This window comes from Schistocerca gregaria, chromosome 3 (assembly GCF_023897955.1).
Source record: "Schistocerca gregaria isolate iqSchGreg1 chromosome 3, iqSchGreg1.2, whole genome shotgun sequence".
NCBI classification, from domain to species: Eukaryota; Metazoa; Arthropoda; class Insecta; order Orthoptera; family Acrididae; genus Schistocerca; species Schistocerca gregaria.
This window is the reverse complement of record NC_064922.1, coordinates 123551050-123578737: the sequence shown is the minus strand read 5'-3', so window position 1 is coordinate 123578737 and position 27688 is coordinate 123551050. Positions and strand designations below refer to the sequence as shown.

Sequence of the window (27688 nt, the reverse complement as noted above, 5' to 3'; positions counted from 1 at the left end):
ATCATTATGGATCAATGCAGTCGTACACATGTATTGTTAGTAATTAAAGTAACGTCACAGGCGTGATCCAAATAACCTCACTGAAGAAATCTTTATGTCTCTGTAAACAATCAGACTGTCCACGTTGTGCGTTGTGCAACACCCACTGAAGTTTCCATTCTCTTCCAAAGCAAAATATTTTTGTATGTGATATGCTTTAGTCCGCAGCTCGTGGTCGTGCGGTAGCGTTCTCGCTTCCCGCGCCCGGGTTCCTGGGTTCGATTCCCGGCGGGGTCAGGGATTTTCTCTGTCTCGTGATGACTGGGTGTTGTTTGATGTCCTTAGGTTAGTTAGGTTTAAGTATTTCTAAGTTCTAGGAGATTGATGACCATAGATGTTAAGCCTCATAGTGCTCAGAGCCATTTTTATATGCTTTAATATACAACATGTTACCATTTCCAACATACATCGTTGTAGTAATGGTGGAAAGCTGGCATAAAGGAAACTGGAGATAAGAAAGGAGACATTTATTTGAGCATCAAAAATATACACACCTTTGTAACACAAACAGCTAATTAGTTTTCGCTGTTGTACAATCTGATATATTTCTAACTCAATTCTTTACAGACAAAATGCTGGCTCCAATAATATTTTAGAAAGTTTCTACAGTTCTATAACATTCAGTTATCACACTACAAGTTATGTAAGCGATCAGGTACTAGACACAGAAACACCAAAAGCATTTGAGATTCCCCTCCCGACTGCCTGTCCTGTTCACTTTGCACATTCACCTACGCTCACACGAATACAGATCTATTTTTAGATTAACAGTTTTATTAATACGCCACGTCCTTTTGGGCTAGACGCTTTCCGACATTTCATTCCTTACCTGAGTTACGATGTGTGATTACCGTAAAAAGATTAAGCACACTCATAGAAAATTATTTACATGTTTCACTGTCGCATATGCTCCCGCAACCGTAGGCAGTCTCATGTTATCTCAGTTCATAAGCGTGCACAATCTTCACTTTATTCATTTGTGTCACATGATGATTTTATTAGACATTCCGCCATATCCAGTCCTGTAGTGTACCAGAATTTTCATTACAATTAATTATGTGGCCATAAGTCTAAAACCATTTGTGTTATAGTAATACCGTAGTAGTGGACATTACGTTTAAAGCATACAAAACTTAGTTACTATGCTATCTAGCAACTTACTCTAACCATTACTTTAAAATATTCGTTTTTAAAATTATGGCCACTTTGAAGACCTTCCAGCGGAAAAATTGAAGGTACAGAAACATTTGTATTTATACTTGATTATCAAGACCAGAAACAATATACTCCTTCATTCTCCTGCTCGAAGGTACATGATGAGCTATTCATCGTTCTAAAATGAAATCTGTGTTATCGTTCACCTTTAAATATGAATCATTTTCAATTCCAAAACACCATCTGGGATCTGGTATAACTTTACCTAATCAAATATTGCACCTGATACACGTGTATATCTGATTAAAATCAATCAATTTGTCTTTCATGTCACATAAAAATAATTAATGGGAAGGACTTTTGTCATATAACTTCCCAGAATGAGAAACCCTAGATGCCGAGGAAAGGTATGTCTCGCAACAGGTAGCATACCAAGCCACCAACCGAACTACATTTGCAATCACAAGTCTTTTAGACGTCTCATTCTCAAAACTGCACAGCGGGTAATCCAGAACTCTAGCTAATTATTTATGCATCTTTTACTGATAGTTTCAAGTATCAACGGTACTAAATACTTAAGTACGGCTATTGGAAGAAATAAGATATATCAAACGTAGAGTTCCATGGAAGACATGATGAGCTGTGAAAGACGCATATGGAAATAAACACATTCTTTTTTAGGACTCTGAAAAACATATTCGTACTACAACATACAAATGCGGAAAGTAACATTCATTTAATAGAGAGGTAGAAAATAACTAAGCGAAAAGTTTTATTTAGTTATAGAATACCATGGATTTGCGACTTTGCTGTGTCCGTTTAACATGTCGACTACATCCACTGCTCTTCGAGTGATATCCTGGGCGGTTCTCGGAAGTCCGTTGTCACCAAATGCATCTAATAGTACTACAGCGGTACATAGTCCCATAACCTCTATATAGCTGACGATATTGTTGAGGCATCACACCATATGTCATTTCAAGGACGAGTGACTGGAGGCAAGGGCGCAAAAAGAAGAACCTTGTACTACCATAGTTTAGGCCTGTAGATCACTTGGGGAAGGGGAGATATTGGGAAGGTTGTAACACCCACGTATGCGAGTCTGAGGCGCAGATTTTTTGCAACCTATTGACCCACCAAGCTATAGTTCGTGTACAATCCACTTCAACAAGAAGCGTTTAATTTTTAAATTTTGAGCTGATCTGATCTCTCCTTCAGCAGATGAAAAGACAAATGTGTTGTTTAAAGATCTCTGAAGTGTCTGATTTGGTTTCTGAATTATTACGTGTGGCGTGGTGCGAGGGCGAGTTTTTCAGTGTTCAGCGAGATCACTCTGCTGATAACATTTTAGACTCCTCTCTATCGACACAACTATGTTTTTAACAAGGTATTAAACTGGAACTTGTTTTACTGATACTGAAAATGGAGGAGAACGAAAGCAACCTTAAGTAAACCTGCCTCTTACGCTCCATATAACTTTCACTTTAACGTGATTCGTCTCTTAGCATCTTAGCAAGGACGATGATATTCGTGTTGCTGGACGTAACGATTCAGTGTCAGCAACGATAAACGGTATGTATTTTTCGCTGGTCTGCAAGTTACTTATTTCCTTAAAGGAGCTTACGTATTGCACAAAAAGGCATCTCGATTTCCTTTAACTTTTTTCTCGAATGTTTAGTTGACGAGTCCCTCTTAAGAATGTGGGAAGTATGTAACAAAGTCTTTCATGATATCAAATTATTTGTGGAAGTTAAACTGGTGAGCGACTGTCTCTTCTAGTCACCATCAGTCTCTGAATATTCCCTCGAACTGTCCGTTATAAATATCAAGTCTGTCAAACTTACTGATAAAGCTGTCTAGAGGAATCAATAGCTAACTTGTTTTTTTTCTTTTATAGTAAAAATGCATAGTGGAAGTGTAATCGATAGCAACACACAGTTTTACACACACGTAATACTGCACTGTCAAGTTTACCGAAGTCGTTCAGCAAATGCTTGGTGTAGTCACACTCCGTCAGATTGTGGATCTTGCTACCTTACGACAAAAGCTTTCTAACATTTCTTGGGGACGTTAGACCTTGATCCAACAATACACTAGCCCGCACAAGTCCACACGTGAAAGGAAATTTTCACTGCGCTGGAGCCTTTTGCGAGGTGGATGAGAATCGCTGGTAGTCTTAGACGAAGGTCTGCGAGTGTGCGGGGATTAGTTCTCGAAACAGTCACACTATGTCGATTCGTGCGTTGCCGGTAGTCAGCTGCTAGGGGCAGCACAGTGGCGCGTGACGTCACAGGTGGCTGGCGGCGACGGCGGCTGCGGGGTCGCCCGCGGTGACGCGCAGCACGGCGCCGGCCGAGCGCCCCGGCCGGTCCGACGGCGGGGGTCATCCGGCGCCGCCGCCGCATCCGACGCCGACGCCGACGCCGACGCCAGGGGCGGTGGCCGGCGTCTCACACCTTATCCTCCCCCGCCACCGGCCCGTAGGTCGATCTCACAAGCTGCCAACAGCCAGACACCGGGCACAGTACATAACCGCACCCAAGAGCGAGCTCGGAACTAAGCTACGGCACTATTTTCTAGCAAGGGATACCTTTGGCCTCAAATGCGCGGAACTGCACGAAGCCGTGCTTAGACCTACAATCAATCACAACAGTAGACTGTCTCATTTCCGTGCAGAACTGTGCAAGTGTCAGTTAGGGCCATCACCTCCATTAACAAGTGTGACGGTATAGCCGCAGTACGAAATTGCCTCTTGACGTGGTTGAGTTCAGAATACAGTATAAACTATATACAGTGATGTCTTCGAGAAAATTAATCCTACGAAAGTGGTCCAAATATTAGGGACAAAGTTGCGTCGTGATCAATGTGGAAATGTAATTTGCGTCGAGGATGGAGTTGGCTGACATATTATGTAACATAATAATTCAGAAATGGAGGACTATAGAGAAGTCTACTCCTGTCAAAAATAAGCCTTAATTTGAGGAAGAAATTTCTGATTAATTGATTGGTCTTGGGGAGGGGAAGAAATTTCTGAGAACGTACATATGGAGCAAATTTTAGTGAAACATGGGCTGTGGGGAAACCGGAAAAGAAGATAATCGGATTGAGATGTGGCGCTACAGACGAATGTTGAAAATCAGGTGGACTATAGGGCAACGAATGAGGAGGTTCTGTTGAGGATCGGAGAGGAAAGGATTTATGTGGAAAACACTGACAAGGAGAAGATATAGTAAGATAGGGCATCTGTTAAGAGATCAGAGAATGACTTCCATGGTACTAGAGGTAGCTCTAGAGAGCAAAAACTATACAGTAACACAGAGATTGGAATACAAATGAGGGCGTAAGTTGCCCGTGCTACTCCGACATGACAGGTTGGTAGAGGATGTCATGGCGGACCGCATCAAAATAGAAGACTGAGGACACAAAAAAATATCCGCAATTACAGAAATACATGATAATACGCTGGATAGATATGGTGGTTTTGAAAGACAGGAAGAACCAGAAGCTGAAGTTGGCTGTTCAAGCAGTCGTCTCCAGAGCAACAGGAACAGCCCAGCCAAAGAGAGTGCAAAATGACTCCACCCCAACATTCGAGGCCATTTTATTGCAAGATATTGATGACAGCGTACAAGAGAACAATTATGAGAACCGTGGCAACCGTAGCTTCAGTTCTTATAGCAAACTAATGAGGTGCTATAAGCGCATTAAGAATAAATCAGATTGCAGATGAATTCTGAGTTATGTGTCTAGCGAAAGGCGAACAAGAGCTAGTATAAAAGGAAACAGACTGTCGTAATTACAAACTATAAAAGACCGTTTAATATTTCAGTTTGATGGAGCAAGGTCGTATCGACCTACAGTTTGTAACACTATCGACATTTTTAGATTCGAGAGTCTTTGCACTAAAGAAGAATAGAATGAGATTTGTACAGTATGCAGTGTATAAGAGTGTCTGCAGAACGCTGCTTAAATGAGGGACACAGTATGAAATTTGATGAATCTGTGGAAGTTGCCAACATTTCCCGTTTTTGGAACAGTGTTTATAAAGAGGCGATTGAAATTACGTTGACTGATAATTTAATCAACAGAGACAATGGGTTTCCCTTTAGCAAGACGTGGAATCCTCTTTATCTCGCATCAAAACTGAATGTTCTTCGGTGCGGCCCTGAGTGCGATATATCGTTGCCAGCAAGACGTGGAATCCTGTATTATCTCGCATCAAAACTGAATGTTCTTCGGTGCGGCCATGAGTGCGATATATCGTTGCCAGCAGTGTTCCACTAAGGGCGGCGCCACCTCCCTGTCTTGGAGGGCAGCCAACGTGATGGGTGGCACATGCCCCGTGTACTAAACGGTGGCCTATATAGGACGTCGATTTGCAGCCTGGCGTCAGTGCTCAGCGGAACTCATCAGCAGAAGCAGCATTTTCCTGAAGATGGCGACCAGTTAGATCCCAGAAATATCGAGTTAAGTTGATTTTAGGATCCGGCAGCAAACATGAAGAGACTTTCATGATTTATTTGTTGTTGCATGTTAAGTGTTTTTGTTTGCTTGGTTTCCTCGTATTGGCATGTGACAGTACGCCATTACATTATCACTCTTCCCGCCAAAACTAGCCTGGAACAGTACTTGCTTTATACGTATATTTACTAGAAAGGGTGGCCACACTTCTGTGTACATATTGCATGAGTATGAATGTAGCGCATGCTGAAGGATATTAACCCCTCTAGCAAAGCGTCTTCCTAACTTATGTAGCCATGCCGTGTGCCATAACTTGAAAATAAGAGACCATTTACGTGTAGGAAGTGGGCGCCACTGTTTTTCACTATGAATTGGGGACCGTCCCTTAATAAACACTGTATTTGAACAAGTAACTCCAGCCCGTTGTTCACGCTCGTAGTTTCTCTCACCTTAGACATGTAATACTTCTGACAATTCAGTCCAATGAAGATTTACCATCATCAAGTAAGCATAGCTGAGTTCATAAGTAATTACATTCCTATACTTTGTGGATGGTACTCTTTTCAGACGGAAGTATAGTCGTATCGCGTTACCTTATCTTCTTTGGTTTCTTATCAGCCTATGGCATTATTCGTTCTAATAGTTTTTGGCTGGCCCTTGTTGATTTCTAACAATCATTGAATCAGAGAAGGTAGCGTGATAGTAGTTTCCGTAATATTAACAGACGCCCTCATAGTGTTGCGTCTGGTACGACGAAACAATTCTACCTACTACCCTCGCATGTTTGCCTGTAACATTATAAACATAGAGGCCCCCTCGTATTATTTCCAGTTAGTGGTATGTATGTGGTAGTAGTCGTTCTCAAACTGTGCAAGGACAGGAGACAAAATTTAGTGCTAATCTCAAAAAATTGATTCGCTCATTGCACTTTTCAGTATTTCTACAAAACCCTCTATTACTTTACTTGCGTAAACCTTTTCAACTGAAGACGAAGATGGGAATGAACTTGAAACTCAGTGGAAAAAGGCAAAAATTTGACAGTTATCTGTATTATTGTTCCTTTATTTATGTGTTGTATGGAGAAACGGGAATTGCACACAGGTATCACCTAATGTGAACGGAAAGACATATTCTGATGATGTTAGAAACTAATACTTAAATTTCACTGATAATCATCATCAATTTTGTTTCATATTACTGCACTGCAACGCACACAACATGGTCAGATATACTTAAACCTGTCATTCTACAAAGTACTGCAATTCGCAAATTTACAAAAATTTAAAAGTAGAGCAATTGGTCTATCCTCAGAAAAAACTACAAAATTCGAAAATGAAGTACATCAATACACAAAGTGAAGAATGGATAATAGTGCAAATGATGTGCAATAATTGCAAAAATTATTAACAAATCAGCCACTGCTCCAAATTTGGAGAAGCTTATATTTCTCGTAGTTTCTTCTGCGAAATGTCAACAGCTAACTACCACAGTAAACTAGCGGTGTCAGTGACGCAACTATGTGGATTGTGTAATATTAACCCTCGTGCACAGCAACATGCAGAAAAATGCAAATCCGAAAGTAAGAAATTGTTCATTGTATACGTACCATTTTTTTTTTTTTTGCATAAAGTTCCACGTAACAGAGAAGTCTGTTGCAACAATGTCAAGAGTCAAGACCCCAAATTAACAGGCCAATATCACTTTCTTGGCGGAAAATCAACAACAGCTTTTATACTTTAAGTCAATTACATACAATGTACTTTTATTGCAGATTTACAAAAAGCAGTTTCCGATTTACGCTTACAGATTATACATTTATACCAATGTAAGTCTTTAAAGGTTCAGCCCCAGAGGGATTTGACATAAGCCACAGACACCATGTGACTGCTTTCTCTGAGTCAAGTAAAACGATGCAACTTTTATTGTCGTAAGACAATGGACTAATGACTTCTGTCTTGCTATTATAGAGTGATTTTCCAATGTCTGTAGATTTGGAGACCTATTTTTACAAACACTTTTGGTAAACTGCGTTATTTATCTCAATTTTCATGTGTTGACATCACGTACAGTCTACATATTTCATTTCTCTCCTGTAGCGTCAAGGTAACTATTCATAAATGCATTATGTCACCTACCACCAACACGTCCTATCTTCTAATTAGGGTTTCCCGTATAATTCTGTGTTTTCCAGTTTTCTGAACAACTCACATGATCAATATTTTGGATTTTGACCGTCTCCTGTATCATTCAAAATTAGTACAATACTTATAATTTTCCTTTATCCTTGCTTCTCCTCTGCCTCTGACGTAGAAACGTGTAATTCAATGAAGGAACGTTCCTTTCCTTCCTTATTTTTTGTTGTTGTTGACGGAATTATTTTGCGAACGGGTCAAATTGTTTTTCACTTCCTTTCTTATTTAGGCCATCTTTGGAATCTTGCTTTCAAGCCGGCAGAGTTGTATAAGCTTTCCTGTACTGTTTGATCTATGCATGATATTCATTATAATAATATTTTTGTTTCTGGTTCCCTTCAGAACTTTTGACAGAACGTGATAGCCGTGCATGTTAAAATGCCGGGGCAGGGAGGTGGGCGTTATCGTTTCTCAAACAGAGCTTTGTTCCAAGTAACTTGCAAACCTTTTCCACCATTTCATGTAATTTTTGTTAGATACCGTCTGTGAATTAATAACTCTGGTATATAGGTTTTCTTCACTTGAGACAATATCTCGAAAACAATTAATCGTACGAAAACATTTCCTGCCTGAAAAGTTAACATTAGTGAAAGACACATCTTTCTGTGCTACAACTGGCCATCTCCTATCCACCTCTTCTACCTGATCGGCGTGAACTTAATATTTTCAGTTGGGAACCCCCATGTTTATTCCATATTTGGATTTTACGCCAAAAACATACGTCAGTTTTATTGAAACCATTTTTTCGGTTCGTGGTAGATGGTGCGGTAATCGACAAACTTCTACTATGCCTGTTTTTGTAATTAAGAACCGACGAATTTGATTCTAAATCTCATTTACGATGTAGATGTACGCCTTTATGTTCTAACGGTCGATGCTGATGTTCAAACCTTTTTTTGTTGCAAATTTGATTGTACATTACATTATGGCCAGACATTTCAGTGTCTGGTTAGAAACTACGTTACGCGTGATCGAGGAACAACGTCGTGGATATAACAGTTATCTCTTGGCCTCGGGATGCTTGATATGGGTGACTCCCCTTGCCTCTCACCATGATTTAGTTGAGTATCCACGGCAGGTGGGCTTCTCGCTATCACTCCATGAACAGTTCACCTTATTACGATGGTTGTGGTTGGGTGGAAAAACATACCGAGGCCAGTCATCCTGATGAACGGGTTCGAGGACAGCTACTAAAATCAAGTATTACGTTCGTATGGTACTCACCACAATCAACCCCATAGGGAATAGAAAACTACGTTACTACACACGTAGATTATTTGCCAGAAATTTTGGTCTAGCCACATTATTTCTACTGTACCGGCACGTTTACAACAGTGAAGCCAATATCGACAGTTATAACACTCAAATTTACAATCGAATGCGTCGGTCCTCAACTGTAAAAACAGGTATAGCTGCTATTTTTCGATTATAGCGACATCTATCGTGAATCGGATACAGCGGTTCGAGTAAAATAAAATTTTCAAATGTGTGTGAATCCCTAAGGGACCAAACTGCTGAGGTCACCGGCCGCTAGAGTTATACACTACTTAAACTAACTTATGCAACCAACACACATCCATTCCCGAGGGAGGACTCGAACCTCCGGCGGGAGGAGCCTCACAATCCGTGACATGGCGCCTCTAACCACGCGGAACCTCCTCGCGGCTTTGAGTAAACCTATGTATTTTTCGCCATAGAAACCGAATAAGCAATAAAAATTCGAAAATACGAAGCTGGCCACATCAATTATCCGAGATGACTAGGATATGGTCAGTTGTAGCAAAGATATCCTATTTACTAATACTAGTATTTCGATTAGGACGCTTCATTCGTACTTCGCGTCGTTTTCGAGATATTTAGCTCTCTCAAATTAAAACAAATACTCTGTATACTCTCCAGTCATAGCCACTCCTATTATGATAATTTACTTCATTATTTCGTATCTTTCCCCTGTAAATAAAACGCCTTTTAATATCACCACTGCTGTGTGTCTTTTCCCGTAATGTGTCTAATATTGCTGTAAGTTCTGAGCAGTCTTTCCACAATACGGAAGAAATCATTGTGATGATGACTTCACGGCAGGGTAGTGGACGTCGAATGGCAGTAAATTTTCCGGATAACCACACTTCAGAAGTGCACAGTTGTGGAGCTACAACCACACAACGAAAGTGAGCGGCGATCGAGCGAATATCTGTGCTCTTACACTAACTGGGACCAGGTAACACCTGTCAGGCTAACGAGCGCCGTTACTAACTTAGCTGAAGATAATGATTTCAGTTGGGCAGCGCCGACCACTGTGGCTGAGTAGTTCTACGTGCTGCAGTCTGGAACCGCGCGCCGGCTACGTTCGCAAGTTCGAATCCTGCCTTAGGCATGGATGTGTGTGATGTCCTTAGGTTAGTTAGGTTTAAGTAGTTCTATGGGACTGATGACCTCAGATGTTAAGTCCCGTAGTGCTTAGAGCCATTTGAGCCATTTGAACCGAGCAGCGAAAAGTAAGCAAACCTTAAATTCCAAGGCTGCTTACGATAGGCTAAAATTTTCTGCAATGTTTGTAGGGTAACACTTTGCTTTCAAATCAACTACACTAAACGTAGCGTAGTGCTATTAATTTGATTCGTTAATAAGTTGTACAGCTGTGGCAGCACTGCACTGAGATGGTCGATACATAATACTGACAAAGTAATATGTTATAATAAGGTTGCATTCTAACGATTGCAATAGATCAGCGTTGTCGAATTCTAGCGATTGCAGTAGATCAGCGCTGTCGAATTAAAGGCATGCCCGAACACGTTCGTTCAGCAGAAAAACTTCTATGCACTCGTTATATGCTCGTTGCTGCTCAGCAGTGCGTATTCGTATGATTATTAGGAAATTGCGTCGTGGCTTTGTGACCTTATTATCGATATTATCTATATGTGCCTTGTGTAGCTTATTTGTCTACTTTTAATGTGACTTTTGTATCACCAAGCTGTGTGATGTAACACACATGTAAACGCTTTATTCATTATTTATGCCAATTTGAAATGTTCATTTGATACCACAAATGCTCGTCAGCCATAGTCTCTAAGACAATAAAATTTTTAGAAGCTTACATTTCTAGTTTCGACGCCCTGAGTCGTCATTTTCAAATGTAATCACGAACATGGAAAATTGCAATAATAATTGCGACCAGACGTCTTTCAAATGTTACGAAAAATACACCAAAACCAGTAAACTGAATCAAAGGTAGCAGAAACTGATCACAATATCTCATGACAATTTTTGGTTGAGCGAACATTTCATTGGAACTAGGCATCCCATTTGAAATAAATCTCATAAAGAAGTGAATACTTATGGAGTATTCACATGAGAGTACAAGTAATAATTGGTAGAAGTAACGTAAGTACCAGAAAACCATTTTAATGGCAGTACCATTCGATAGTTCAACTGATAAAAGAATCTCATGTCCATTTAGTAGTGTAATACCATAAACAAATATTTTCCTTGCAGTGGTCTTTCTTTGCTGTTTCATTATACAGACAGTAAGTGTTATCGAGAGCCACTCGTTGCAACAACGGTCAATAATTCTGCCGTGTCGATTATGGTGAGCTACTATTACATTGCTTACTAAAGTGTACTACTGCCTTCTGTCTTATTTGCGAAACAGAATATCAGTATGAAGTAGAGTCAGTCCCGCCTGTTAATGTTGATTATGAACAGTATTAGTACTTGGTACAACTTTGCCTAATTAGGCTGGCGACCTTTCTCTTTTACGTAATTGCTGTTTACTTATAACTGATAGAATCTTGGTTCGCATACCGTTTGTTCTGTAATTCCTTTCAATAGCAATATTTCTAGTACGGAAAATAATCGGATACCCCTCCACCACTCACCATCATGGTCAAATTAAAATCATTTGACAGGGGTAACAATATCGGTCTGTTGCTAATTTTGTAGTGTCCGGTAGGGATATAACCTACCCCACTATATTCTTGATCGAGCGAGACGGCGCGGTGGTTAGTCCACTGGACTTGCATTCGGGAGGACGACGGTTCAATCCCGCGTCCGGCCACCCTGATTTAGGTCTTCCGTGACTTCCGTAATTCATTTCAGTCAAATATCGGGATGAGTCCTTTGACAGGGCACGACTGACTTCTTTGCCGATCCTTCCCTAACCCGATGAGACCGATGACCTCGCCGTTTGGGCTCTTCCCGCAAATCAACCCTCTATTCTTGTTATTGGGTTCCTTCTTCCCACCCTGTAGGGAAGAATTATTTCTACCTGATGCAAATTCCACTCTCAACATTTCTGCTTAGGTCATTGATTTCTTTTACTTCAAATCAAACTGCATTACTGATAAGTCATCAACATAAGACATCACATATTTGCAGCATCAGACAAACTGTAAAGACAGCCTGTTATATAAAAATAACTGTAGGCCTACATAAGTTGTCACATAGGCATAGAAATATATTTCTGTTTCGCAGAAGGCGAAGTTTAAAAACAAAAATGTAATTCAAAAACACGAGAAGAACGTCAAAACAAGCATGCTACCCCTTGCTTAAAGCGTGGTGGTAATTTTTGGGAAGAGGCCAAAGTCGTAAGGCGCTAAATCTGGTGAGAAAGACGTGTTTGAACAATCAGGAACACTTCCTTCAGCGAATCAGAACGAATGTGTGTCACGGCACGTTTTCGTGATGAAGGAGGAACCCATTGGGCCATTTTTCTGGTCTCCCTCTTCGTGCATCGTTTCGGAAACGTTGCAGTACGCACTCGTAAAATTCGATGTTTACAGTTGTTCCCCTTGATATATATGACGTGCCTTTTAGGATTAGCCGATGCACTGGTTATCCATTGGGAATGGATTTTCGTTTCATACCTGTAGAACCAAGTTTCATCTCCAGTTACAATTTTGAACACGAAGTGTGCATCTGAATGAAGACGGTCCTTCGGCTCCTTGTGGACTGAAACACGATTTTCCTTCCGTATGTGACTGAAAACTCCGGGATAAAATTTTACATTCATTCGTCTCCTTGTAAAATTATCGTTTGAAATGCTTTTTACGGACACGTATGTGGTCCTACGTTCTTCGGTAACCACTCTAATAGTTATTCGGCAGTCTGAAGAAACAATTGTGTCCCTTTTTGAAAGGTTCCTTCCATTTCGAAGGTTAATTGACGTCCAGAATCTTACTCGTATTTCATAAGCTCATTTTTGCTTTTAAATCGTTTATGCTATTGTAAACAATGTTCAAAGTAACAGCATTATCGTCATATGCCAAATACAACATTCCATGAGTTTCTTTGGCACCTTTTAACAACTTTACACACAACTTAGTGTTCATTCGTTGTTCAAAATCCATGATGCACGACAGACACAGTACAAATGACCTTACTGTGGAATATACAGTCAGACAGTCAAGTCTTCATACACCATCATTTTGTAGCATGTTGCGTACAGCCTGAATGCACAGAGTGCTTGCATCCGCGTCCACAGCAACATATACCGAGGTCTTCAGACCCGTATCGTGCACTGCAAGCGTGATACATTCAACAGTGTTTGTTTACTGCGGTACAGAAGTAAACGTACACTTCGAGTCTGTCGTTAGTTACAAGAGAGACGTTGCAGCGAACACAGTGCAAGTGGTGTGTTTTGTTGAAATAAAATGAAAGTTTGGCGTCATTGGCAGGGAGGCCCCTTACGTGGCAGGTCGGGCCACCTTGGTGCAGGTCTTATTACAATCGACGCCACATTGGGCGACCTGATGAAGACAGCACAACACCCAGTCCCTGAGCGGAGAACATCCCCGACCAAAATTATCTAACAGGGAGCGCCGACACATCATTAGAACAGTGAATTCGGGTACTAGAGTTACAGCTACAGAGTTGGCATTAGACGTCGCAACTACTAGTGAAAATAATGTTCATCCCATAACAGTGCGAAGACTGCTGTTCAGTTGTGGATTTTAAAGTAGAACAGCAAGTAAGAAACCGTTCATAAGGAGGGTAAACGAACAAAAGCGCCTAGAATTTTCACCTTTACACCGAAATAAAGATTCCACATTTTGGATTACAGCACTTTTCACGCATGAGAGCAAGTTTAACGTCTTCCAGTGAGATCGAAAGGAAAAGGTTGGCGAGAATGAAATGAAAGTTGGAAGAAGACTAATCTTGTCACTCAGTGAAGTATGGTGTTGAAAATATTCTTGTGTGGGTCGCATGTCTGGAGCTGGAGTAAAGAATTCAGTATTTATTAAAGGTATTATGGATAAATGGAAGTGTCTCACCATCTTAAAGGAGAATCTGAAGCAATCTGCTGACAAAGTGGGACTAAGAACAGACTGGGTTTTTCAGCAATATAATGACCCCAAGCATAGTGCAATTGGCGTATAAGAATAGCTACTTTACAATGTACGAAAATATGTTGCGTTCGCCTCCTCAGTCACCAGAAATTAACCCAATTGAACATCTTTGGGGAGAACTAAAGCGTAGGATAAAATAATACATCAAAAGCACAGATTATATAAAAGCAAACTTAGTGAAAGAGTGGAATAACATCACACCTGCGTGCACAAAAAAAAAAAAAAAAAAAAAAAAATGCTGGAATCTACGCCTCGACATTTGGAGGCTGTGATCGAAGCAGAAGATGGCAGTACAAAATATTAAATTGGGCCTGAAAGTGAAGAACATCAAAGTGTATATTTACTTCTGTACCTAACCGATGTTTCATTTGTATCCTCAATATGTCATTATATGGAATTATTATTAATTATGCAATGTATATGTTGTTTTTCAGTTCCTAACATGTCTGTTTATGTCACAGAATGTGAATACATAGTACTTTCTTGGTTTATTTTTAGGGTGTATGTAGACTTTGGTGTCCGACTCTGTATGTACGCTAACTGACAAAACAGAACGTGTTTTATCATCACGCTGCCTGTCTCAACGTCTACATCTACATTTACATATATACTCCGTTAGCCACCAAGCGTTGTGTGGCGGAGGGCACTATTCGCCCCAAGTAATATTCCCCCCCCCCCTTTCCCCTTCTGTTCCATTCGCGGCTCACACGAGCGAAAACGACTGTCTGAATGCCTCATTACAAGCTCTAATTTCCCTTATCTTTGAATGGTGATTATTGCACGATATGAAAGTTGGTGGTAATAACATATGCTCTACATCCTCGAAGAAGATCAGATTTTGGAATTTAATAAGCCGCCTCTTCCGTTTAGCGCGACGTCTAATGTGCAAACACCCACTTCAAACTTTCAATTCGATTTGCAACGCTCACACGATGGCTAAATGTATCAGTCACGAATATTTCCGCTCTTCGTTGGACCTTGTCAATCTCTTGAATCAGACACATCTGGTAAGGGTCCAATGCAGACGAACAATACTCTAAGACTGGACGAACTAAAGTATTGTACGCAATCGCTTGAGGATTCTACCAATAAACCGCAGTCTAGAGTTCGCCTTACTTGTTACTTGTGCAATCTGATCGTTCCACTTGAGATCATTTCAAATAGCCATTCCCAGATACTTGACAGATGTTACCGCTTCCAAAGACTGGGCATTTAGTTTGTATTAGTATATTGATGGGGATTTTCTCCTTGTTATACGCAGTAGGTTACATTTACTAATATTAAGAGATAACTGCCAGTCATTAGACCACCCATTAATTTTCTGCAAATGCTCATTGATTTGTTAACAACTTTCATGTGATACTACTTTCCTGTAGACTACAGCACCATCGGCAAACTGTCTAATGTCGCTGTCAAGACCATCAATGAGATCATTTATATAAATCTGAAAAAGCAGCGGACCCATTATTCAGCCGTTTATGTTGAATTCTCCCCATTCAGGACGACATACTACTCTCTTTCTGTTAGAAAACCTTCTGTAGAACCGCATATGTCATCGGATAGACCTCCGATAAGCGCGCACTTTTTGTACAAGCGTCGGTGTGGCACTGAATCGAACGCTCTTCGAAAGTCAAGGAATATGGCATCATCCTCGGAGCCGGTAGCTAGAGCACAAAAAGTGCAAGCTGTGTCTCGCATGACCACTGTTTCCTAAGACAATCCTGGTTTCTGCAGATGAGTTTCTCAGAGTCTATGTCTGAACACAAATCATGTTCCATGATTCTACAGCACATCGATGTCAGTGAAATTGGTCGGTAATTATGTGCATCCGATTTTATACCATTTTATAGATTGTTATGACCTGGGCCTTCTTCAACTCCCGTGGGACTTTCCGCTGTTCCAATGATCTCTGACAGATGATGGATAAGAATGGTGCTATATTTGTAGTATAGACAACAAAAAACCTTACGGGCATACCGTCTGGGTGAGATGCCTTCCTGGCATCCAAGGATCTTAACCGTTTTACAATCCCAGATACACTAAACACTATGTCAACCATACCTGAATTCGATCATTGAAAGGGGGAATGGTGGTGCAGTCCTCTACCGTAAACGAGTTTTTGAAAGCTGGCTTTAGTATTTCATCCTTCTGTATATCATCATCCGTTATATTACCCATACTGTGAGTAAGAGAAGGTATTGAATTATTTGCAGCGTTCATAGATGTTATGTACGACGAAAATACAGGTTTCAAATTCGTTAGAGAAATCTCTCATTGACCTTTTGACAGCTGCTTTCATTTCTCATAATTTCTGTTTGTCAGCAGGGAAGTGACTACGCTTAAAACGACTGTGCCAAAGTCTCTGCCTTCTCAGCAGCTTCCTAATATGTTTGTTGAACCAAGGTGGATCATTTCCCGCCCTTATATTTTTCCTAGGCACTTATCTCTCTAGCACGTGGTGGAAAATACCTTTAAATTCCGCGCAAAGATGCTCAGTATCTTTCTGTCTCGCAGTGAATGCTAGAGCTCACTATGGAGATATTCATAACCGACACTTCCATTTGCTTTCCCAAACAAGAAAACTCTACGCTGTTACTTTGGTTTTTTCAACTTCCACTGACATAGAAGCCACAATGACATTATGGTCGCTAATATCTTCTTTCTTCAAAAATGTCAGGTTCGTTTGTCGTAAAGACATCCTCTCTCGAGTTGGTTTCCTAAACAATTGCTCAAGATTGTATGATGAGAGCGCTCCTAGACTTCACACGAGTCTTTGCTTCTGCCCCCTGTGATAAACGTGTAATCTACGCAGTTAATGGTCGCCAAATTAAAGTCTCCACCTATGACTGATGGATAATTCGGATATTTGTTCCCTATGTTTCCCTGAAACGTTCCGCGACGTTTGTTGCGGATGCTGGTGGTCTATAAAAACATCCTAATACAATGGTCACTCCTTGTCTGATATACAGCTTTATCCAGACTGTTTCGCAGTCCGACCCAGTATCGATCTCAACTGCGTTTAAACAGCTTTTAACTGCAATGAACACACCACCTCCCATAGCATCAGTCCTATCCTTTCTAAACATTGTGCAATCCGAGCTCAAAATGTCACTGCTGTTTATGTCTGGTATCAAACAGATTTCGGTTCCTAATACAATACTGGCATTACTACTGTACAAACGGGTCAAGTTATCGGACAAATTATATTAAATGGCTGTAGATCAGCAGTTGCTATAAAATTAAAAAATAAAGAATTCGTCGTATTTTTGGTCACGTCTGGTTGTTCGGCATTCACCCCAAGCCACAAGAAGTAAGTTAATGAGAAAACTAGTCCCACGCTGCTCTGCAGGCTCCGTTCTTTGCTGTGTTGTTTGCCTGCAGGGAGCTTCGCATGTTTCGGGTGACGGCCCCGGCGCAATTTTCTTTGTGAGCTACGTGCGCTGGACGATGAGGACCCCCTGCCGTGGACTTCTGAAGTCGTAACCTGCACTCCGGAGCCCCGCCGCCAGCTTGGATGCCGTAAGGAGGCGGTCGGAGCGAACTCAAGCCCACAATGCGTAGATCGCTTCACAGTCACCTGTCGAATGCACTGTTTCCTTGATTACTCCATATAGGGAACAGTCAATCTCATGTGCTGATGCAACTTCCACTTGAAAGGTGCATGCACACTGTAAGGCTAACATACGGCGAAACTTGCACCGACAGACGAGCTTTATTGTGGTAGAGCAGTGCATTCCTTCTACTTCTACGTCGGCGCACAGCTCAAGTCCGTCAGGAGATGTCAGTACAATTTAAAATTGATTCCGAAACAAATAAACTGATGGAAAAAATTCGCAACACCAAGAAGGAGTAGTGCGACGTAAACGAATGTGGGTAGGGGTATTTTTATATCTGAAAGATTAAGTCTGTTCATATCTAGCGCCAGTAGCATAAGAACGGCACTTGTTGCACCACTATGTGAATGAAAATCAAGTTTCGTATAAATACACACTGTTACGGTAATGAGCGTTAGTCACTTTTCAGATTGCACGTGGTGCATTGATGCTAGTGAAGAATACCTTGAAGGTGGCAATGATGACAGTATCAACGCCTAACTCAGTTTGACGATGTCGTGTAAAATGGTTACGGTTTTCCAGAAAGATTTGGCACGAATGTAGCCGCTGTGCGTGACTGCTGGCAGCGGTGGTCACGTGGATGTACGGTCGCAAGAAGAGCGGGTTCCGAACGGCCATGTGGCACTACCGAGAGGGAAGAGCGCCGTGTATGGCGTATAGGTTTGACGCTACGTAACTGCATCTGCAGCAGCAATCTTAGCAGCGTTTGGCAGCATGCTGACACAACGAACAGTTACAAATCGTTTACCTCTCGGTCAGCTACGAGCTAGACGCACTGCAGAGTGCATTTTACTAACCACCATTACTGACTTCAGTGATGTCAAGTGGAAGTTCATTGCAGAGCAGCGTTGAGGTCTCCTGTGATTCTGTTGAAAGATTTTTCTGCCTCTTTGTCAGCGATGGTCGTGTGTTGGTTAGAAGGACGAAAGTTGGGGTTCTGCAATTAAACTATCTGCACGCTAGACACACTGGGCTACTCTTGGAATTATTATCTAGGGTGGGATTTCGCATGACAGCAGAAACACTGTCCTGGTTATCTCACGCACCCTGATTGCAAATTTGTACGTCAGTCTCGTGATTCGACCTGTTGTGCTGCCATTTGTGAACAGTTTACCAGGTGGTGTTTTCCAACAGGATAACGCTCAGCGACATACCGCTATTCTAACCTAACACGGTCTACATAGTGTCGACATGTTGCCTTGGCCTGCTCCATTACCTCATTTGTCTCCAATCACATATGGTACATTATCGGAATAGAACTCCAACATCAATCACAAGTAGTATTAACAGTTTCTGTACTGACTGACCAAGGGCGATAGGCATGGGACTCCATCATACAAACTGACATCCGGCACCTGCACATTACATGCACATTTACATGGACGCATTCTACATTCTGGCTGTTACACCCGTTATAAATGCACCAGCTTTTCACCTTGCCTAACGTCATTAGATTAATCTTTTATCTTGCAATGTTAACAGTTTCAATATGTTACACAGATAATTGGATGCCCGAAATTTCGTTGCTCTATATGAATTATTTTCTGCTGCTGCGATTTCTTTTCCATCTGTGTATTTCGTTACGGGCTATGAGGGAATGTAGGATAGCATCGATCAATGGGCCCTGTCCGACAAGAACTGTTTTTGAACTGTAGCCGTAGCGGAACAACCAACCGTACCACTGTTGCGTCAGCTATTTACGAACAACACCATTTAAGCGATTTCGAATCAGAAGTGTTTCGAAGCTCCAACATGTAATCTGTTCCTAGTCAGATTTTTCGGTGCAGCAACCTAAGTGTTGTATTTTGTTTTCAGCAAAGTAATGATATATTTTTGCTATATATTTAGATACAAGTGATAGAACTCTCTATAATATGGGCTGGGACACTCTCTTGCCTAAATACACACGTGCTAGGGAAAAAAAACCACCTTGAACGACTATAGATAGTACGTTTATATTCACAGGACATGTAGATTGGTATGCTCTGCAGAAATGAATAGCATTTGAGGCACCGCGGTTCAGCATGCGCCTTGGTGATTAGTAGTCAGCAGCACGTGGCTTTGTTTTGTCTTGCTGAAAAATGGCTTTTGGGGTGTCGTGCAGGAAGGGTATGCCTACGGATGGTTGGTCACACTGGTCACAGTGCCCTGGACACGCACCACCTGTGATTTGTACTTGTACCCAATACCGCCCCGCATCATAAAGGCCTTGACTTGGCGCTACATGTCTTGTGCGAAAGGAGTCACTGTGAGGCCGCTCGCCTCGTCTGTAACGAAGCAAAATGCGGCCCCTTACGAACAAACTAAACCTGAATTCGTCCGGAAACACTACCTAATTCCATTTCCGTCTACAGTGACGTCGTTCCACACACCTTTCCCGTCTAGCACTTCTCTGCATGTTCGCCAAAGGTAGGCGGAGGATCGGACGACGCGCATGTAACCCATCGCGTAATAAACGGCGAGGGACTATCACCTCTGACAGGGTACGATGTGTTTCTCTGTTCGACTGTTGCGCCACAGGCGAGGAGGACGCACGTCTGTTCTGCAATGCCATTCAAATGAAGTGTCGCTCATCTCAGGGGAATGGTCTGCGTGTTGCGACTTGACCCATCTCGTCATGTACTAAGGCCTTCCGTGAACATTCTGCACATACGTGTAGCAGTGCCAAAACACTTCGACCCACACGAGCAGCAGTTTCCCCGGATGGATGCATCGCATTCTGTCATCCAAATAACGCGCCATCTTTCAAATTCACTGATTTTAAGGTACGGTTCTCGCATACGTCTGCGAAGCATCCTGCACTCTTGAAATACTAATAGACAAATTTTGTGAATATGAACAATCTATCTCTTGTCGCTGCAGGTTTTCAGTTATTTTCTTAACGTGAGTGTATGGTAAACTACCAAAGCGGTGCGTGCACGTTGCGTGTTGTGTCAGATACAACGATTAATTTTCTAGTGAAGAAATCAGGTACTACAAAACGTTGATTTTGGTGTATTTTGCTTTAACAAGCAAATACGGAGAAGTTAAGACACTAACTGGATAAGAATAACTTGAAGGAAGCCAAAGAAATATTCAGACTTCTTGAAATGATACTCATTGAAGTCACTGAGAAATATTCCCCTGTGATGATTTTAAAGCTTTACGGGAAAACAAAGAGATGACAAAGACACCTGTTTTAAAAAAAAACAACAAAAGTTTTACGGTGGAGAATGGGAAACAATATTGTTCGAAACCTTCGAAGAAGACTGTATTCGATGCCACATTTGTGAGGGTTGCGCCCCTGACAACTGTGCCCATATAGAGCTGAATAGTTTATACTGCACGTGCGATAAGTCTTTCACCAAACGTTAAACGATAATACTCACTTCAGCCAATTCTGTTACAAACCCTAACTGAACAACTGTATTATGTGGTTTTGTTTGCTTGGGTAATCTCTCTCTGTACGTGGAAAGTAGGTTCTTTGGTGTATTATAAGTGCTTACTTAATTTTAATGTTTACAACTATTTACAGTCGAATTAAAACATTTTTGTGTGGAAAATGACTGTTTTTGACGTGATATTTTCATATCCGATTCAGCTCTTCACAACTTTAAATAAACAAAATGCGAAGGGTGGAAAAGTATTAAAAAATTCACGAATGTACATTTTTATGACATTAAAATTATTTTAAGCTATATATCATACAAATATTCTGTGTCAAGAATATTCCAATAAAACCACCAGAAAAAAATAATTGAGTGTCGAGCACCAGCCTCCCTTTCCCCAGTGTCAAAAGGATATGATTATGTGCAACGGTAAACTACGTGAAGCTAGAAGCTGTGATGGAAGGTTAATGTTTGCAAGCATTAGAATGTGAGCTGAAAGTTGAGACACTGAATATTCATACAAAATACGTAAATTTGTTTTCACGAACAGCTGAAATATGGTGAAACTCCCTGAAATAATGTTTTGGTTTGTCTCTCGTTATACGTCACTTCTGCTTGATTACAAGTGTGTAGATCGTGCAATATCTACTAAACGACCTGACCGCCAGAGCACTACAGAAGATGCGTTCTCCTCTGACCAAAGGTAAGCACAAGTGTTAGTATCAGGCCATGGCACTACGACATGCAAATGGAATGTGTTAGTAGTGAAGTGGATCTAACCTAACCTGACGTACCGAAACCGTTGTGGCCGTGCACGAGTTGGCGCGTGGTCGGAACATGAGGTGCTGCCATCTGCGCTTCACCTGCGCCAGCACCTGCGAACCAAACACAACACTGTTAGTTGCTCCTGCTATCTCACAACAACAACATAGCGAGAACAACACTCTGTCAAACATTAGAACAACTGAGAAGGACAGCTCAGTGATCGATGGGAAGGTGCGTTTTGGGAAGCTCAGGGCGAAGAAAATAAAACAGGGACAGAGTGTATTTCATGGACTTCAAGGTAGGTCACCCAATCACATCATCTGCTACAGGAGAGCACGAGGCAAGCCGGTTGCCTATCTTCTAAGGCACATTAAATTTATTCTGGACCGGTTTTATTCTTATAATTATATTAATATCTACTGCTGCTAACGGTCTTTGTTATGTATCAACGGGGAAAGGGGAAAATGTGTGCCCAGAATGGGACTCGAACCCGGGATCAATGCTTACATGGCAGACGCTGTATCCCTCTCAGACACCGCTTGCACTGAAGACAGCGCGACTGCAGGGACTATTTCGCGAACGCCTCCCGTGAGATCCACATTCTCACCTTGTATGTCCACACACTATATTCGTAGTGTCCCACCCCAACACACTCATTACTCGCGGAAGGCTTTCTTACCAAGTCCTGTAAGAGTTCGGGGAATATGTGTGCATCCGCACAGAAGAAGAAAGTCATAGCCAGTATTGCCAGAACTATATACTTACATGAACAGACACCATATCCATATAAGTAAATAGTTATGGCAACACCGGCCATCACCTCCTTCTTCTGTGCGGATGCACACATATTCCCCGAACTGTTACACAACTTGGTAAGAATGTCTCCCACGAGTAATAAGTGTGTTAGGGTGGGACACTACGAAAGTACTGTGTGAACATACAAGGTGAGAATGTGGGTCTCGCGGGAGTTGTGCGCCAGATAGTCCCTGCAGTCGTGCTATCCTCTGTGCTCTCGGTGGCTGACATCGATAGAGGGTCTGCCATGTAAGCACTAGATTCCGGGTTCGAGTCCCGGTCGGGGCACACAATTTCACCTGTCGCCGTTGATATATGTGAACACCTGCTAGCAGCTGAATATATTAATATAATTCTAGTTTCGTTCTAGATGGCTGCAGGTCATCAATAGTGTCTGTTCTTTCGGACATGTCCGAAAGAACAGACACCATATCCATATAGTTATACAGCTTTATTGTGGCCACACCGTACTAGAAGAGACAGAAGAGCAGACCAGTGACTCACAGAACAGAGTGGTGTGGGAGAGGTCAATATGACAGAAACATGAATTGGGTGTTTACGAAAATTACAGCCGGCAAATACAATGGGTAACAGTATTAAAGGATCGTTTTTTTCGAAATCCCATAATTGCCTTCCATCGTGACGCATGTATTTGTAATTTGGATCAAAAGGGCAAAAGATCTTCGTCTGTAACGGGTGCAAAAGCATGGCACCCTGCGACAGCACCCTCTGGTTTTACGACGTTTCTAGCAGCCAATATACGTGTCGATATATGTGAAAAAAGGCCACAGCTTGGAAATTCATGTGACGCGTAAAGTGGGGTAATGAAGTCACACTGACGCCAAATTTCATCACAATTCCGCAAAATCCTACCGTGGGCGTACCCCTTCTTTGCCAGGGAGGACAAACTGTGACGCCCAGCCATTGAAATCGTGCGGTTTTCTTATGAGCGGCCAACGAAAACGTTTCACAGCACCGTCGCTCAGAATCGACTCCGACAAGGCTCGAGTGGTGGGATAAAAGGAGTCAATGAAGTTGCACCTTTCTTTTGGACGTTGATTCCCATGTACGAGTACATCAAGATCTAAATGGACTGTCTGCGGTGCGATGAGCAACAGGAAGAGGTGGCAGACTGTCTTTGCTACTGCAAAGTACGCACTGACGCTTCAACCTTGTCTAAGGACATTGTGGTCTAGCAACCCCACTGAATATTTTACGCCTTTGAACCGCAATTTTTGGGCTGTTGTACAGGGACGCCGTTTAAAATCATTCGACAGAATTTGAACGTGATCCGAGGCAGGAAGGAGTGCTTATTCTAGTCAGTGCCCCTGCTTAAAGCCCTCCTGTGGCATGATGATGGACGTGTGCGGCATTGAGACATGCGTGAAAAAAACGGCAGAGTGTCCCTCTAATGACCCGTAGTTGGGCAGTACCCTTGACGACACCCACTCACATTTAGTGACAGATTTTAAAATGTACCTTTATAGAGGAAACCAACGAATTAGACCTAGGTGCATGCTGGATGGCAACTGGCATCAGAGGTGTGTCATTTGGTTTTCTGTCTCGTAGTACTACGTCGCAGGTTTTCTCTGCGAAGGCACATTCTAAAATTTCACCACAAATGTGGGGAGATGCCACTGCAGGTTTGGTTGAACTGGGGGTCTTAGGGGGACATATCACCATTTTATTCATGCCTGTGCCAATATCGCATCCGTATATGATCACCCCAAAGGATCGTGTGAAACAGCAGCGCTGGAAAAGAATAAACATCCTTTTCTCCTTACAATCACGTTAGATTTCGTCGAATCGTTTTAAACAGTCCCTGATGCTTCTTCCCTGTACGCCAGAGCAAATATTTGAGGTGCCACTGCACTCCAAAATGGTCAAATCACGTTGAGTCGGGTGGCAAGTCCACTGTGTCCTTAGAGAAGCGCAGAAGCGTCGAGAAGACGTGAGCAGTATCGGAGATAGTCAAGAGCATACTCCTGTTGCTATTCGCACTGCAGACTGACATTGTCGCCTGTGATACATGTGGGAATCTAGGTCCCAGCGAAGGAGACGGTTCCACTGAGGCTTTTTATGCTACTCTCTGACACATTTCCATGACTATTCTTAGCAGCGGTTTCGTCGGCAACTCGTCAAAAATGCACATGATTTCAATCCTGAGCGTCGCGGTTCTGACCTACAAGGTTAAGGCATCACAAGAAGGGGTCAAAGGAAGGGGTGAAATTTGAGTAAGAGGAGCTATCACGACTTTTCCATAGTGTAACACGTACACTACGGCTTTGGACAGAATTATAGGTACTTTGGTGCCATTACACCAGTAATGCACCTTACACATCACATGAACTTCCCATGTGTCGATGGCTTGCTCTTTGAAGCTTAGTCGAACCAGTGGGTGACGTCACAGGGCCACAAGCTTTTTCATGATTACAGAGGAAGGTCTTAGACACCTTTGAGCCAAATTTTAAAGTTATGCGTCGCAATGGGAAACATGCGGCGTTTCCAGAAAATCATCATTTGATTCTGTTGCCAAATGTAGTTGTCAGGTATACGAAGAAGTTTGTGAGACAGCTAAAAGAGAAGAAAATATTGGCAAGACGACTTAATGGAAGCTTGGTAGATGGTATTAAGTTGCTTTTACACTGGATATAAAAAACTCATTTTGCCGTCAATAGGTCCCAGCAATGTTGGCCGGCAATATTTGATGCCACATGATTACCGTCACATGGATTGCATAACTGCTAGTCTCCCTCGCTTGGCAATGTTTCCGGCAGCACGCTTCCGGAACACAATGAGGCTCACTAAGACTGCGTGATAGACAAAAGTGACCTAGAGGAAGTGTGTGCGGCTCATTTATGTTTTCCATTCTACCAGGATAAATTTAGCAAAAATGGAGACATCAGGTTTTATGGTTTTATGCTTTTCCCAGTAAGAAACTGCTTCAGACACTTTAAGTCGATAACTGGTGCTGATTACAAACCTTTTCCGGAATGCTGAAAGGCGACAATGAATATTTAGTTGGAGAGAAAGTCATCCAGTGTGGCCGTCTGTACAGCAGTTATAATGACACTAATGACACTAGCACTCTCTCTTCACGTTTTTGCTGCTTGTGATTTATACAGTTATTTGATATTCCTCTTTAGAGCATATTTTCCATCGATATTCCCCTGGTAGCAGGATTTTGTGGAATTACTCTATGGACTTCATTAAAATACTTTTTTGATGTGGCAATTAAATGTTTATTTTAATATATTATATCTATTGCCGCTGCTACGACGTAAATAATAATTTCATAAATGAGATACCTACGGCCAAAGTTATGGAGCATCAAAAGTAAAATTTATAAATACTGTGATTACATAATTATTTAAATAAAAATACATTTTTAATAAACCAAGTTTTTAAATCAGAGTAAAAAGTATTTAATAATTTCTCCAAGCCAACACAGATTTCTAACACCATACAGACAGTCCTAAAAGTTTGCGAATGTGAAGGTCTCATAATTACGAAGATGCTTATAACATGAAAAACGAAAAACGTGGGGTACATGCAAACAAATAATAGTAAGGTCACCTATCGATACGCCACTTATGTTTTTCATGAACCCTACATTTTTGTTTCAAATATTAAGAATATTTTCATAGATTAAAAATTCATGGATTTTTTAAGAGTAGCAGTATGGAGTTAGAAATCTGTGTGGCGGTAGGAGGGATTATTTTATGCATTTCACTCCAATATAAAAACGTAGTATGTGTAAAAGATATGATTTTCAATAGCCATTTTTTACATTTCACTCTTGTATCTATCAAATTTTTCTGTGCGTTTGAACTTTTACAGACGGTCTTCTTGATGTGGTCGCTCTCCTGTCTGGGTTCGCTTACAAACAGGTTTGTTTTTGAGGGGATCTGCCTTCAGCAAAACACGATTTCTTATTTTTCTTTGTAGTTCCCAAACATGTTGCAATGAAGTTTCAGCATTATCAGTGTGCTATATAACATAAAAAATGCCTTTTGCTGTTGGCACACATATAAATTTGAGTTCATAAGGATAGTATTTCCATATGGGAAAAACGGACAAAATTTTGTATATATATATGTCTTGGTACCCCAATCGGGCACCTCTTGGGATGGCGCAAAGCTGAAAGCTTCCCAGCTATAGGTGGTACTGGTGAAATGAAATACCCAGGGTCGACCAAAAAAAAACAAAAGTACACAAACTCAGTGGTGCCCGTTCAACGTCTGCCTTCCAAGCCAGTGTCTGTTCGTATAATTGAGGAGCCGGCTGCACTATAACCTTCTGGAACTCAAAAATCGAGTAGTATACCTTTGGTCTCAACAGAGATCAACACAGATATCAGAATTCAACTTGAAGTACCCCAGGCACCAGACAATAGACGGGATTCACTTGATCATCGGATTCCAGAAGATCATGGACACCATGCGGAAGAGAATCTGAGCTTCTCATGGACTTCTCAATCTCTCAAATCGTAAAACCTACATTGGCACAATTAATGTGAACACCCTCACTAAAATAAGCAAATTAATGTAACTCACTAATGCAATGGGAAAATATGACCTCAAAATCACTGCAAGGGACAAGATTCGTGGATGAAGGACACTTTAACACTGAAAAGTACAGGATCTGCTAGACCCAACCTGCCATAAATGTTAGAGACAGATTATCACTTTTAGAAACTTGCGTACTCGACTCAGTTACTGAATTCTCGTCTCCCAATGAAAGAGTACCCCTGCTTTCAGTAAAATCAGCTAATAGAACCTTCACAATTGTCAATGGGCACGTCCCGACAAATCACCACGATAAAATCGACCCTGAAACAGTGGACAATTTCTGCATAACACTAGCAAGGCACAATGAGAAAATCTTATGAGGTGATTTTAATTCACACTTAGGCAAGGAAAAAATTCAGAGGTACCACTGGCCCCAATACCAGA

The 27688-nt window shown here is 41.6% G+C and overlaps 1 protein-coding gene across 3 annotated transcripts in view; it reads right to left on the bottom strand.

Annotated features, from left to right (window-relative positions):
* Positions 1-491: 491 nt before the first annotated feature.
* The window catches only part of LOC126355690 (calcitonin gene-related peptide type 1 receptor-like), a 1110235-nt gene continuing 1083038 nt past the window's right edge, over positions 492-27688 (bottom strand). For 2 of the 3 annotated variants that reach the window (XM_050006057.1, XM_050006056.1), the window contains exons 11-12: positions 21968-22048; positions 492-3692 (exon numbers count right to left, since the gene is read on the bottom strand). In XM_050006057.1, coding sequence (XP_049862014.1) covers positions 3645-3692; positions 21968-22048 — 129 coding nt within the window. In that variant the 3' untranslated portion in view covers positions 492-3644. Of the gene's footprint in view, positions 3693-21953; positions 22049-27688 lie in introns of all 3 variants that reach the window. The other variant, XM_050006058.1, reaches the window with a different exon arrangement.